At 26.4% G+C, this 15,354-nt stretch overlaps 2 protein-coding genes across 4 annotated transcripts; one reads left to right on the top strand and one right to left on the bottom strand.

The window, feature by feature from the left end:
• Window positions 1-1,612: 1,612 nt before the first annotated feature.
• On the bottom strand, window positions 1,613-4,708 carry LOC112597784 (rRNA-processing protein UTP23 homolog). Its single transcript, XM_025343996.1, has 6 exons — window positions 4,535-4,708; window positions 4,250-4,414; window positions 4,079-4,175; window positions 3,893-4,019; window positions 2,009-2,158; window positions 1,613-1,940 (listed from the first exon to the last, which is right to left on the bottom strand). Exons 2-6 carry the CDS (start codon window positions 4,367-4,369, stop codon window positions 1,658-1,660), a joined length of 777 nt encoding a protein of 258 aa, XP_025199781.1. The 5' UTR covers window positions 4,370-4,414; window positions 4,535-4,708; the 3' UTR covers window positions 1,613-1,657.
• Window positions 4,709-7,866: 3,158 nt separating this feature from the next.
• Window positions 7,867-9,384, top strand: LOC112597804. Of its 3 annotated transcripts, none has more exons than XR_003114857.1 (3): window positions 7,867-8,284; window positions 8,358-9,177; window positions 9,245-9,384. XR_003114857.1 is itself a non-coding variant. In XM_025344026.1 (3 exons), exons 1-3 carry the CDS (start codon window positions 8,095-8,097, stop codon window positions 9,246-9,248), a joined length of 285 nt encoding a protein of 94 aa, XP_025199811.1. In that variant the 5' UTR covers window positions 7,867-8,094; the 3' UTR covers window positions 9,249-9,384. The 3 variants fall into 3 exon arrangements, 2 of the variants coding, with proteins under 2 accessions (XP_025199811.1, XP_025199810.1); XM_025344026.1 differs by having other exon boundaries at window positions 9,087-9,177; XM_025344025.1 differs by having other exon boundaries at window positions 9,054-9,177.
• Window positions 9,385-15,354: the final 5,970 nt, after the last annotated feature.

The following is a 15,354-nucleotide window of genomic DNA, read 5'->3' as shown; positions in this document are numbered from 1 at the left end:
AAACATGGAGTTAGTTGCTCGCCTTGATTTGTTTTTTTAAATCTAACGTAACACTATTAACTATAAGATTTTACATCTATCCTTATGATACATAAGGTTACTTTTAATACTAAATGTATCATATTATGTACGCATGAAAGTAGTGATACTTATTAAGTTAAACTAGGTACATAATATTAGATATATATTACAATTGGTACCTATAACTATTACAGTTTTTATTTGAAGTAATTAAGATTTTGCCTGGTTGTCCCATATTGTTCAACTTAACTCAAATTTAATGTTTATCAGAAATAGAAATTTCATTAGCTAAAAATCATGCAAAAGTTGTTGTTTTTTTTGTCATTTCTTCACTTCCAAAGACAAATACTAAACTACAAACCCATACCATTATTAATTTTTTTTAACTCTTTCCATTTGTGTATTAGTTAATAATTGTCCAGCTTTGTAAACATTATAAGTCTCATTTATATAAGTTGTAATAATTATTGTTTCAAAATATAATCTGAGTAAGCTATGTCTTTATAGAAAGTATATATTTTGTAATGTTCTTATGCTTATTTTATGTGGTATAATAATCATGTACTGTGAATAGTTCTCAGTAATGGTTATATGAATAGACATTGAGAAATTATTTGTTAGGCACTAGTATTTTATCTTTTTGATTCTTTGTTTACTTTGAAGTTTTTGTGTTACATATTTAAGTAATCTATTTAATAAATTATTAGCATTTTTAATTAATTTATTGAAAATCCAAGACTTTCAACAAATTGTTAAAAATCTATTTTTTATGTGTACAATATATATATTATATTCCAGTGGATTTAAGTGTGTAATCAGATTAACAGGACATAAGTTCATTTGACTTATTTCGGAAATCCATTTGTTACTTGGGTATATTTTATTATAATACATCTTTTTTATGTTTTTTCTTTGTTTTTAATATAATTATATTTCTTATAACTAGTTACAGTTTTGATTTAATTTTATGTTCTTGGAATGTTTTAAAATTAATACTGTGTAAACTATAACCAACAATCTATGAATATTGTATAAAAATCCTGAACTTGTTTTTTAAAATTGTAATTTATTAATACAATTTTATGGAATAACTAATTTAACTAATTAACTTTAGAAAGTTTATATAAACTATTTGAACTTTTAAAATATTTTAAGCAGTAAATTCTATAAACTCATTTAATCCAGAGTAAGATATGCTGCCTCTACCATTATCAATGTCGCTGATGTCAGTTTCAAATGGTTTTATTAAAAAATAAAATTGAAGATAGGAAATACCAGTAGATGGTGATTATTTTACATTTAAACATGGAAAAATCTGTATATACTTATATTCAATATTTATAACCTATATACTTTTTTCCTACAGACCATCTAACCACGATTGTCTACTACAATACCACATACTTAAATTAAGTTCTGCAATACACAACGTTTAACACCACTGGCAACCATCATATTAAATTTAAATTTTTAACTTTTGAATATAATTCATTATTATTTAGTATTATATTTATAACACAATTAAGTGAAGTATAATAATTAATTAATTAATTAAAGTTAACATTAAAAATCTTAATTTTATTAAAAATAATGTAATTATACAGTTTTTTTATTTCATGAAATGTTCTTAAATCTTTTATGAGACTGAAATTGGCTTATTCATTTTTTTTAATTCTTCTTTAACATGTTTAGGTATTTTAACTCTATTTCTTTTACGTTTTGTTTTATTTTCTACTTTGGGTATAATATTATCTTCAACAATTTTCTTCTTTTTCGGTTTGCATGAAAGTGGATTAGGTCCTTTAGCTCTTTTAAATACCCCAGGGTAATCTTTTAATTCTTCACTACTGCTTAACTCTGTTGTTATTGAACTTTTCATACTTGTCAAAACATTGGTTTCATATTCAGTTAAATTAAATCTAGAAATCAAAAGAAAAAATCATTGAAACAAAGATGCATAAATATATTTTGATGTACAACAATATACCTGGATAGTCGCTTTTGATTGGCATGATCAATAGAGATGGGCGAAGGCGCTTTTAGAATGATACTTAAACCATTGAAATACATAACAGGAACAGCAGGAAGAACATAAAGGGCATTTTGAAGTGCCTTGTCCTGGGTGGCAATAATATATCTGTAAGAATATAGTTTTTTAATTAATCGTTATTAAATAATTTATAATATACATATACTTAAAAGTTTTAGTTTTTATAAATAAAATGTTACAATAAATAAGTATTTTGTTTATGTAATATAGATTATTAATAAAATAATAATTACAATTTAATATATTTTAAGATAAATATATTAAGTTGATATAAGAATTAAACAAATTTATGTATTTATTCTGATTATATATTACAATTTATTTAAGATAAATATGATTTTGATAAGTTTTTATAATACAAGCAAAAATATTAAAAATAAATGTTTTTACGCTAAGTCATCTTTTTATTTTCATTATTTAACTTTTATAAATAACTTGAGTAAAGAAATATTATATATGAATATATGATATAAGAAATTTATTTTTATTGATAAATAATTATTTTAATATTAATTCATATTTTAGCGTTGCTGATTTACACTATGTAACTTAGCCCATTGCCATTATTAATGATAAGTAGGACTAGAATTTATATGCAATAAAAAATTGTAAAATATGCATTTGGTTGATTAAAAATATGCAAAAATATGTATATATTTATATTATAAACACCAAAGAATATGAAACATACTTTAAAAAAAAAATAATAATATGTTTTAAAGTAAGTAAAATAATATTCTTAACTATTCATGCTATTCAAATGTATTACACAAAACAATTACATGGTATTTTAAATTTTCATAACAACAAATTTCTAGACATTAATATGTTCTTTATAATAGGTATTTTTGAACAGCATCAATACATACTGTCACACAATAAAATTGTCTAGTAACAAAATATACCATAAAACATACATTTCTGCGTTTTTATATTCGAAATATGCAATAACATTAATCTTATTCAAAATATGCAATAATTTGCATTTTATCCAAAATAAGCAGTATAAAAATATCACTGTTTATCTCATTATGAAATGATTTGTGGACATAACTAACAAAAGCAATAATTAAAAGTTGTAAAAAAAATATACTTTTGCATAAAAGTCCTAGCCTTACATATTACATTATTTTTAGAAATAATAAATCATGATAGATAATTAGATAAATGATAATTTTATTGATATGGATAGTTTGCTAGTATATTCAAAAATAAATATTTAGTTGAATTAAAATTAACAAGAACCATCTATATATATATTTTAAATTTCTTAGTCAATTTATCACAAAAGTGATAAATAATTATAGGTTATTCATAAAATGTATTTATATACCAGGGCTTGGATTCTTTAGAATGTAATAGTTACTATAAAATAATAGAAGTAGAGTATGCTATAAATTTGCTTATACATCAAGGATTCCAGATATAAAATTTCTTATAGCACATTTTAATTATATTAAATTTTTGAAGTCAATTTGATAATTTGTATTTTAAAATTTATTTTAAACTAAGATTTATAAGGGAAGTTAGAAAAAAAAAAATGAATAAAAACCAAACTTAGCATATTTCTGAAACACTATCTTGTTATTAAACAGTTCAAAAGTTGTTATTTTTATTGTTTTTATTTTGTCTAGTACTTAATAAATATTAATTATTTGAAAAAAAAGTAAACACTTTTTGTGTTTGCTACATCTTATAATAACAATTCATAATATTACAGTACATATTAAAAGATTTTTTAAGTCATTTTATGTTTATGGTCTACAAAATAGTACGTTTTAATGAAATAAAGTTTAAGTCATGTCAATTATTATTTATTACCTTGTTTTCATATTATCTTTTACCATTGATGTCAGGCAACTTGCTCCAGATATAGGTTTCTTTTCATGTCCACATTTATGAATACCAAAATTCTTAACAATGTGCATGGCTGGTCGAACAGTAGCACCTGCAAGACAGAGTTATTTTATCTTAAAAATATTATATTAAATTGCATCATACTCTTACCCAATGCTTCAGTCTCAAGTACAACACACTGTGTGGTTAAAAATTTTACATCACCACCCAAATACTTTGGAATGTCTTCACGTAATTGTACTCTGTTCTATAAGTTTATTTACAAATGAAACATGAGCAAAACAAAAAATTTTCCATGTTATAGAATAAAATTATAGTTACTTGTGCTGAAGCCATGCAAAATGTGCCATCGACGAGTAATTGAAATGGTTTTCGAAAACCAAAGCTGACACAATAGAAATTGATATTGCGTTCGGCTTTTTGGTGACGCTTAAGACGCATTTTATTTTTAAAATTACTGTCTTATGAGCACAGATTGATCGTTTTCTGAAAAATAGATTATGCTTACCTAGTTTTATAATTATAGCATACTATTACTATGAACTACTCATAAATATACCTTCACGGCTCACACCAAGACTTGTAACAAAAATATTTAATACCTACCTTGGTAGTACTTGTTTTCGCGCTAGACTACAATTCAATACACGAATGGCAAAACAATAATAATAAGTAATATTTTAGATTTTTATTGCTATGTGTTCTATATTCTATAAGAACTTATTATTTAGGGCTATAAGCATTACGATTTACGATTTAAGTAATAGAATTAATAGATAGTAATATTATATTTGTTATCAGTTATCTCATATTCTCACGTGTCTCGTTGTTATCATTTTTATATATGAAAAAAACAGTAAATTGTAGCCCCATGTCTATTGATTAGCCTATCCATGTTATCTTCTGGCTTCGAATACGATGAGCCTAAGTATATAATATTATAATATTGTTTATATTTTATTGTAAAAAAAACATCTATTATTTTTATAACAATTACAATTGCATGTACCGATTAGTTGTTAGAAAAAAATAAGGTTACACAAATAAAATATAACTCTCTGAACATGTGAATACAAGTAAAAAAAAAACAACACTTGTTTAGCTCTTTTAAGAATTTAGTTGTAGCTTGCAGAATCCGGTGTTAAGAAGTGTTGCTTAAATGATTGGTACGCAAACTATGCAATAGGTACGCATGCATTGACTTAAGAAACGGCATGGTCAAACCCCTTGCGGTTTCATCTAAGACCTCTGCGTTCTTACGAAACTAGCTTTAACTCTGGTGGTAGAAACCCTTCTTCAGCCTTCTTCAGTCTTCGGCGGCAGACAAGAAAGTCAACAACTTGTGCCTTATTATGTGCATTATTGATTAGTGATTACCTATATATTTATATTATTTATATAACGTGTCACTACACCACACCGTGAAATATATTATGTTATAAGACAATTTTATATATTATATTTTATAAAATGAATTTTTATTTGTGGTTATTTATTTAAATCGTATAATGGTTAACTGTGAGACCGTGATTGTGTATTTCCCTTTATTCAATAAAAACATATTTTATTTATCCCTCTACGTTGAGAGATCTTGTAAACGCCAAATGCCAATATTAAATATGTAACATTATTAATCTTTATCTGAGTAAACACAGTGTCATAACACTCGCAACCGTAATATCCATATATTATATGATATATAGGTAATATAAGCAGAGACGTATTTAGAAGAACTTTCGCTTTTGGCTTGCACTTGTCTTTTAAAAAATAATTTTCGTTCAAAATTATTATTATTTTAATTTAAATTATATATATATATAATATAACATAATTTTTATTTAGTAATCGTTAAGATCCAAGCGTATTTTCTAATTAATAGAAATTATTTTTCACTTGATTTTAAATTTTTATGTTGATTGATATTGCTTATTGGATTCATTTAATAATTATTTGTATTCTTATTCGTTATATTTATTATTTTTATTTGATTATATAGCACGTATAATATTAACTTATATTGTCAATAACTCAATTGACGCCTAGAAGGAGGAGTAACGGGGAAAAAATAGGGACCAGGACACGAAGAAACAAATGTTCTATATAGATCTTTGAATATATAAGTGAGTATATATATTCAGTAGGTACCTACTTGTTTTAAAAAACTCACGTTCGTCAACTAGGTATATGGATTATGCAAATTGAATTTCCGTGTTTTTCGAACGCGTGTACTTGAAACTTTTAAAACCAATATACACACATTATGTATGTGATACACGACCTTTCTACTTAAAATAATAAGCACCTACATAATAATATATTTAAATATAGGTACGTAATGTCGTTCAATGAAAATAACGACAGTGGCTTCGAATGTCGCGAAAACATGGTACCTACGTATATTATATATATATATATTGTACACATTTGAAACATCATCCGTGACCTACTCTACACAGCAGTTCTAGCCGTTGGCGATAAAGACCACTAAAAATGTCTGTACCGATCACGCAGGTCACCCGTGCGCAGGGACACGCGTCGTCGCGTCCTCGGTCTTGCACCGGGTCAAATTGCGCCGTGTGTCCGTGTGTACGAGTATAATATTATTGTTGTGACGATTCGTATTATCGAAAACGCATTTTGCGCTCATCTATTATGCAATGTTGGTTCAGCGTAGGCCGCGTGTTGACAAATTAATTGGGTCGATGTATGCGTTACGTTTCCCAACGTTCGGCACACATATTTTGATACCACGACACGATTAATCGCAATATTGTATATACAGGGCGATGCTTTTTTTTTTTGACGTTACGATTGCTCGTAGTTGTGACTCGGTTAATTCTCGTTTGTTTACAGAAAAACTACAATTTTTACGATTGTATACAGTTTATACAGTTAACAATAATTTAACATTTTATTACATTGTTTTAATTTCATGCAATTGAAAAAAAAACGAATTGAAAATATCAATCATAATCATTTTCTTAAATATAGAGGTAGGTTCTATAAATATATTGTCATCTTGTATCATATAAGTATTTGAATTATTTACAAGAACTTGGAATTTGAAAAAAAATTAATGCGTGTCATTCAATCCCACGGAGATCTTGCCATTTCATACCCATCATTTTATTATAACTTAAATTACTGTAAAACTACCAGGACCATTTGAAAAATCATATGTTGGTGATGTGTATACATATAGACAAAATTGAGATCATATAATGTTATTCGTATAAAAAGCTATATTACTATTAAATCAGGATAAAAAGTTGGATATTTTGGGACTGTTAAATGTATAGGCATGCTTGGATTCAAGGGTTAGATTTTAGGAACAATTCTTTCCCATAAATAAGGTTTTAAGCAAATTAAATCTTAGAAAATTTACTTAGACTATTATATGTAATAATTGATTAAAAATATATATATATATATATATAATTTGGGTCTTAGACGATAAATGAACTTAGATATAATATCTAAGCATGGTATAATGTTCATAATTGTATGTAATGATATTTATTTGAATTGAGTCAGTCCATCAGTGTAAATAAACATTGTTTGACAAACGCGAAAATCTAGTAAGACGACAGGACAAGTACGGTATAAGCGACAAACGAATCACACTGTATACATAATACGCCTATACATAATATATTATGTACATTATATGTATTTCTGCTGATAATATTATGCATGTCGCATATATTATTAGAGGTTGGCATACGACAATAAATAACACGTTGTTGTGGTGTTGGCACGAGCGATTAATGAAAACAAACAGGAAAGGACATATTTGTAAATTGTATTATTATTTTTTCACCGCGATAACGGAAAAGGATAACGACAACGAGGAGAAAGAGTAATAGGTAGAAGTGGGGGAAGTAGGTATATAAATGACGACGATGGCAATAACAATAATAATAATATAGGCGTTTCATTACAGATCGTGTTTGTTTTTTATTTTTTTAATGACAAACCGTCGACACACCTCGCCCGCGTACAAAGTTGGACAAGAAATCTCGAACTCATCTTAAAGGTAAACCGGCGCGTTTACCTACCACTATCATCATCTTCGTCGATCCAGGGACCCAAACCATTCAAGTAACCTAACCATTGATCCTTGGGATTCCACCTGCTAAGCACGACAATCAATTGGCCGCGGTTCCATGATGACTTCGTCGATTGCGGTGCAGGTTTCGGTCTTCCTGGTCATGGCGTCGTTGCGACCACGGTCCACATTCAGTACTCCGCACGGAAGTCTACTGCCGTACGATTACTATACCGCTGACGATGCTGTGTACAATGCCACTGCCGTTGACCACGATGACCGAACGGAGCATGCTCGACATAATTACGGTAAACATCATCTGCAGGTTTTCTAACTTTTTTGTTCAACGTTGTTACCTAAAATATGGTTTTTACCATATAGAAACGCCGTTTCGATTCAATTTCTATTCGATTATGTATTCATTTATATTGAGAGAGTTGTGTTATAAAACGAGCACTAAGAACCGTTTGCCTTTTATCTGTAGTATAAACAAAGGTTTGTATGAAAATAAGAAAATATTTTTATAAAACACACATTTATATATTTTATATAATCACTTCCTTCTCACCTTCTCTTCTAAGACAAATTGAATCGATACGACGTGTGCTTTATATAAAATGGCTACGTTGACCCATGCATAACGTAACACCTATTTGTATTTGATTTGAATAAAAAAAATATTTATTCACCTACTGTTTTTGAGTGTTATTTTTACCAAAGATTTGGCATCTATTATCCCCTAAATAGATACATCGTCTTTGATAAAATCAACTCTCTTAGACTACGCGTGTATCCCTATTATATATAATCTATTTTATTTCTTGAGTTTATCTATATCTAGTGTTTATTAATTAAGATAATTAATTGATATATTTATAATAAATGGTACTAACTATCGACAATATAGTTATGTAAAACAAAATCTATACTTACTGCTCAAGAGTTCAAACTTACGATATATAGGATATTATACATCAATAACAAACCTAGATGGAATATGAAATAAATTTTGGAATAATTTGTTGCTGTTAAATTGAATACTGTGTACAATAATAAATAATGATACAATTTCAAAAGTTACATACAATACGATGATTCTGGATTCAATAGATAATTTGATGAATAGACGCCGACAATTTATTAAAATCACTGGACCTTACTACATCAATATAATATTATTACATGGCCATAAATGTAAACGGTTTGTATTAATAGTTATTTATTAATACCAGAAAAATATTAAATTGGATTTTTTATTTTGATTTTAGTTAACATACTGAAATCGATGATACAATGTTATACGAGGTAATTTATCAAGAAGACTCATTGAAACTCTTTTTATTTTTGATATAGTAAATTAACTAAGAAATTTAAATTTTTAGAAATTTTAATTATACTTAAAGACTAAACTAAGTACACTAAATTTAATGATTAAAAATATAAAATAACATATTATCGTGATTTATACTAATTTTATTCCATTTTAAGTTAAAAACTTACGTTGTGTAGTACCTATTGTTATTTTACTGAAGGATTTCATCGTTTAATGTAAGATAAAAATAATTAATTTTTCACGTATAAAATATTCCAAGAGCATAAGTACAGTAAAATAACTTATCAGACGAAATATTATTTATTCGTTTATAATGTTTATTATTATTTAAGTACAAGTATAAGATAAATGACAATCATAAAAAACTGAAATTAAAGTGATTTGAAATATTTACAGATAAACGTTGATTCATGATAAAAAAAAAAAAATCATGATATCTAAACGAATAGAAGAACAATGGTGATTACCCATTATTTTCACAACCCATAAAGTCGCTAAAAGATTTATTTTATATGGTACCTATAAGTAATATGCTTTATATTGTATGACTTATGTATGATGTTCTAACTTACTATAATAATATACTACCCTTTCAATACGGCTCTTTCAAGGTTTCATCGGAAGGGTGAAATAAGGGTGTTCGAAAACAAAACATACATACTCTTATAATACTATTGTTATAGATGCTATTACTCTTCGCGGTTTACACGTACTAAAATACATCAGAAATATCTACCCCATTTGGGGGATGGTATGTGAGATGTATACACGTGTAGTTATTTTAATGGACAAATAAAGTCCTCGTCATATAATGCGTTCGCATTAAGTTTTCAACCCCTCGAAAATATATTTTCGGAGAGTTTAATGTTTATATTTTCAAGTGAATTTTATGTCCAATGTAAATAAAATGTGGTGTCATTTTGTATACTTAATTCACTTAATTCTTATTAAATAAAATCGACTTTTTTTTATTTTTCGAATAATTCCATATATTGAACCGAACTCATAGTCTCACAAAAAACTTCTATATAATTCAAATAAAAATAATAAATTTTGATACATTCTATACATCGAAGATAGAGGTGATGAAAAACTTTACGTACCATAAGTGAATATTTTTGGTTAAACTCTAATATTTGAATTAATATTAGGTCTAGAATTTATTTCAAAGCTTGCAATTTTATAAATGGAGAACATGGTGTAGCGAAAAAATTTGTATGATACAAAGAGGGAAGGGTTAAAAGTTATAAAGGTTTATTCTTACTGAGCGTTTTGGTTTTTAAATCATTCAATGAATTTGTTCATTTCACCGACATTATATTGTATACCTACGACCTATATATATAACAAATGTACACAGGGGCGGATTTAAGACACTGCGAACTTGCAGCCGCATAGGGCGGCAAATTTATGGAGAGCGGCTTTTTATACGCAGTAAAATGGTATATAATAATTATTTTGTTCTTATACCTACCTATAGAAAAATACTTAATTTTTTTCTTAAATTTTTCAATTTCAAAATAAATAATTAACGTTAAAATTACTTATATAACCAAATAGTTATTTAATACATTTATTATTTTTTTCTTGTATAATAAGAATAAAGAGAAAATACTATATTTGAATCAAAAAGTTTTTTATTGAACTTTAGTTAAATGAAAAAAATAATTGCATAATACATATAGAAAATTTTATCATGTAAGGAAATTTTGTTGTACAGAGATGATTTTTTTTTAAATAAGAGCAGTAAATTTTTTTTTTTTGGAATAGGGGTGGCAAATTGTTAAATCCTCCTTTGAATGTATAAGTTATACTTGATTTAATTTTTAAGTTGGTCAAAAACTTTTTACACCCATTTTGTAAGTTAATTAAAATTGACTATATCTCTATAATATAATATTTCGGTCGTTAAAGTCTTTACTTTGTTCGGTAATTTTTATGTACCTTAAATTAATAAGCCTAGAGACCAATATATTTATTTTATCATAATAATAGTATAACGAGATTGTTTATAACTAGGTTATCCGTTTATTCGAACAAAAGCTGAAGTATGACATTTTTTCCAAGTATCGTGAGCAGTTCGCTTTTTGCCCAATTTTGAATTTTTCTCAATTATATATTACGCAGAAAAAATATTTTTAAAATTATGTCAGAAGTATTAATATGTATGAATCAAACAGTCAAGAAAAAAATGAAAAACAATTTGTAAAAAAACAGTAAGGCCATTACACATTATTCAATTTTGTATTTCACACGTAATATTTGCCATTTGGTACTATATACAATTTTAGTCGCTTAATAAACTACGTTAATGAATAACATTACTTCGAAAATTGAAGTTTCGTTTTTTCAAATCGTTTATAGTATTTATTAATCATGTATAATTTATGCACAAAATTCATGAATTTGTTTATAATACAAGTTAATGTGGTTATATATAATTGATGGGTAATACGCATGTCTGTGTGTAGCTGAACAGTATTGTTTTCATAGGCGGATATTGATACATTTAGTTGAAGGGGCTCAAGCTCTAGATTACTTAATGAAAATAATTATTAATAACTTCCTATTTGCTTAGAAATAATCTTGCATATGGTTTGTAAAAATAAATAAATACATTTTAAAAATAAAGACCAGCCATCTTGTGGCATCTAATTATATTTCAATACATTTATGAACAAATAAACTAAAATGTATTGATGTATTGCATAATATTGCAATATTACTACAAATACAAAAAAATAATATCTAGTGTTGTTACGCCCTTTAAATAGTATGTTTATGAATGATGATACAAAATATTAGGTACCTACATAACTACGATGTACATTTGGGAACACTAATCGAAAATTTAGGGGGCTTAGCTCCTCACAAGCCCCGTCTATGATTGTTTCGCTAATAAATTCGTAGGATTTAGGTACAAACTGTTATGTTTTATTATTGTGTCACATTGCGTACTCGAACATTGTTTTTCACATCATTTCAAAAAAGCATTTATAAAAAAGATATTTTTTACACGAACGCACTGCTGTAATATTAATCCACTGTAGGGATTTAGGGGTGGTGTATAGATAAATAAAAAGCTACACATATTACACACTTAAGCAACGTTTTTGAACGCCTATATGTGTATCTGTCTAAAAGAAAATTGTATTTACAATTGGTAAATACAATGCACAGTATAGCTTTCAAAATATCAGCCAAAAACCTTATGCACTAATTTAACTATTAAGTATCTATAATACATAATAATATAGTATTTTGGATAAGCCTTCGAAAAAATTACAATCGAGGACAAACAGACGGATTGATGAATGTTGATACATCCTGTTTATATATTATAACTAGTAGTTAATAATATGACATACTCATACGCATGGGCATAGTATTGCAAATGCGGCGTGTATTGTCTTTATGCTACTTGTCATTGTCATACCATCCACGGCATTGAGTCCATTAACGCTATAATTATTTACAAATGGCGTAATACGCAACACATTGTATACGCGCTATTATATATTACGATAATACATATATGTATTATAACATAATGTTGCCAGTCGTACCTATTATATGCTGCCGACGACGAGGCACATAATCTTTGTGGCACGTATATTATAATATTATATTCTTCTTTACGAGTCATTATTTTCGCAGATTTATAATTTACGTAAGCGATTATTGATATCGAAATACTGATGAGACCACATAATACAATGGTCATACATCGTACTACGTATTAGGTATGTACTATGAGCATCCGAGCAACAATCCAACAACAATTTGGCGAATTCGCCTTGAACCGATTTCACCCTCAGCCAGCGGTGCAGGTATATTATGCGATGTACAACTAATATGTTATATGTGTGTCACAATTCATAATGATTGTATTATTATGGGCATATGTTATTATTACACTATATATTACTTATTGCATCTAAATATTTATTATTTACCGTTTGTGTGTAAGAGATAATTGCGTATGACACGCCGTTAAGTTAGGGTACACGATAAGTAGGTAGTCTATACAATGTTTTGATTTTCAACTTTAAGAGTGGTTTTGGTGCAGTAAATTGGATCTAGTTTTTACTCTAGAGATATAAAAATAATTGAGATAATCACACAAACATTCTAGAATTAAAAGCGTTTTGAAAGAATGTATTATTTATTTATTTGTATGCTGAATTCAAATTTAACATAGGTAATATCCATTACAGCAACACATTCGACATCTACTGCACAACAGACTGGTACCGACTTGATAAGCTTTTTTTATTTTGATTCTTAAATCGTTGAAACTTATATTTAAAAAAAATATAAAACTTGTTTTTTATGGATTTAATTTGTTTTACCTAGTTTAACATATAATTATTTCGTAATATTGCACCGTTGCAAAAATTTCAATCATGATATTTTATAATTTACAACTTTTATAGAATATGATTTAAAATTTATAGATTAACAATGTTCTTAAAAAGTTCTTGAAATCCTTACTATATTAGTCTTTAGGCCATATTATAAATTATAAGTAAAGTTAGATAATGGAATTACTTAATAATATGACACGTCGTCACATTTTAATCCTATGGGCTATGATCATAGTATTCTACGACTATTGAAATTATTTCGGTGATACAGTAATGATATAAGTCTATATTATTTTGTGTTCCTTATCAAAAAATAAAATATAATGCTCAACGGCCTGTGACTATATACACGGTGTATTGTATACAGACTAAATAGCACAATCTATAAAACATAAATATATCATGTGCTCCGTGTGGTTGCTAGGTGAAAACTCATACTTAAATTAATTTTAAAATAGCACTGCAATATTCATCTGACATCTACGATAAGTACGAATCAATTGCAATTTGAAATTATGGTTAAACTACAGAAAATTTTATTATATATCATACATATATAAGCCATATATATATATATATATATTATATAAAACATTTATAATTTGTATTATTTCGTTTTAGAAATAATATATTATGCACGTTTTAAAACAATTTTGATATTTTCTCAGAATTCCTTTAACTCAAGGGTTGTCAAATATATAAAGCTGTATTATAATATTATGATTTATGTTATAATATAATATGTATATTGTATATATTATTGTGATGATTGAAAATAAAAATTAAATAATGAATAGTACACAATAGTTAATTTCTTTCATCATTTTGTTCAAAATACAAAAAAAAAAAAAATATTATTTACTTATTGATAACACACCTATTAAATATTAATAATTAACAAAAAAAAAAAAAAAAATTTAAAAGAAAATTTTTTAAAAAACATTATAAAATGACAAGAATTACAAATAAACAATTATACATACTTAATTATAATAATTAATAATATAAGCCTACCAACAAATATTTCATATACATCGAGACACAAAACATTTTAATCACTATAGTATATAGACACAAATATAAATACACAAACGAATACGTATATTTTCAAGTTCATATTAAAATTAAACAAAGTATTTAATAAAATCGTGGAACATACGCATTTAATTATGTTTATTATAAATTATAATATACATATTACATATAAGTATTATTTATTATTATAAATGTATACTGTATAATATGATTTGTTTTTTGATCGGTGAAAAGAAATTAGGTTTATATTTTACTACATAAAACAAAACTGATTATTATTATTGTTATTATTATTATTAATAATATTTGATTGCACACATTCAGGTAAAGTCTAGCTTTAGCTAGTGTTTAAATTATATAACAATATTGCCATTATACCATTAACATAACGTAATAATAACAATAATAGTAATAATAATAATAATAATAGTAATAATATTAATAATAACAATAATAATAATAGAAGTGATGATAATAATAATAATAATAATAATAATAATAATAATATTTAAGTTACAAAGTTTATGAAGTAATATTATTGTTTAAGTATACACGCCGCGAGAGAGGGAAATCGTTATTGGATTATCCCAGGGATAAAAACTAAACGACGACATTTTTCAACGTGGTCGTCATGAAAAGCTAA

Source organism: Melanaphis sacchari, unplaced genomic scaffold (assembly GCF_002803265.2).
Source record: "Melanaphis sacchari strain LSU unplaced genomic scaffold, SCAv2.0 Contig43_pilon_pilon, whole genome shotgun sequence".
NCBI classification, from domain to species: Eukaryota; Metazoa; Arthropoda; class Insecta; order Hemiptera; family Aphididae; genus Melanaphis; species Melanaphis sacchari.
Note: the sequence above shows the minus strand (reverse complement) of the source record. Positions and strands in the feature narration are given on the sequence as shown.

Coding starts and splice junctions, on each gene's coding strand:
- LOC112597784 (XM_025343996.1), bottom strand. CDS start 4,369: ATGCGTCTTAAGCGTCACCAAAAAGCCGAACGCAATATCAATTTCTAT. Junction 2,159..3,892: donor AAAGATAATATGAAAACAAG/GTAATAAATAAT, acceptor ATATTCTTACAG/ATATATTATTGCCACCCAGG. Junction 1,941..2,008: donor AATCAAAAGCGACTATCCAG/GTATATTGTTGT, acceptor TTTGATTTCTAG/ATTTAATTTAACTGAATATG.
- LOC112597804 (XM_025344025.1), top strand. CDS start 8,095: ATGATGACTTCGTCGATTGCGGTGCAGGTTTCGGTCTTCCTGGTCATG. Junction 8,285..9,053: donor GCATGCTCGACATAATTACG/GTAAACATCATC, acceptor CAATTTCAAAAG/TTACATACAATACGATGATT.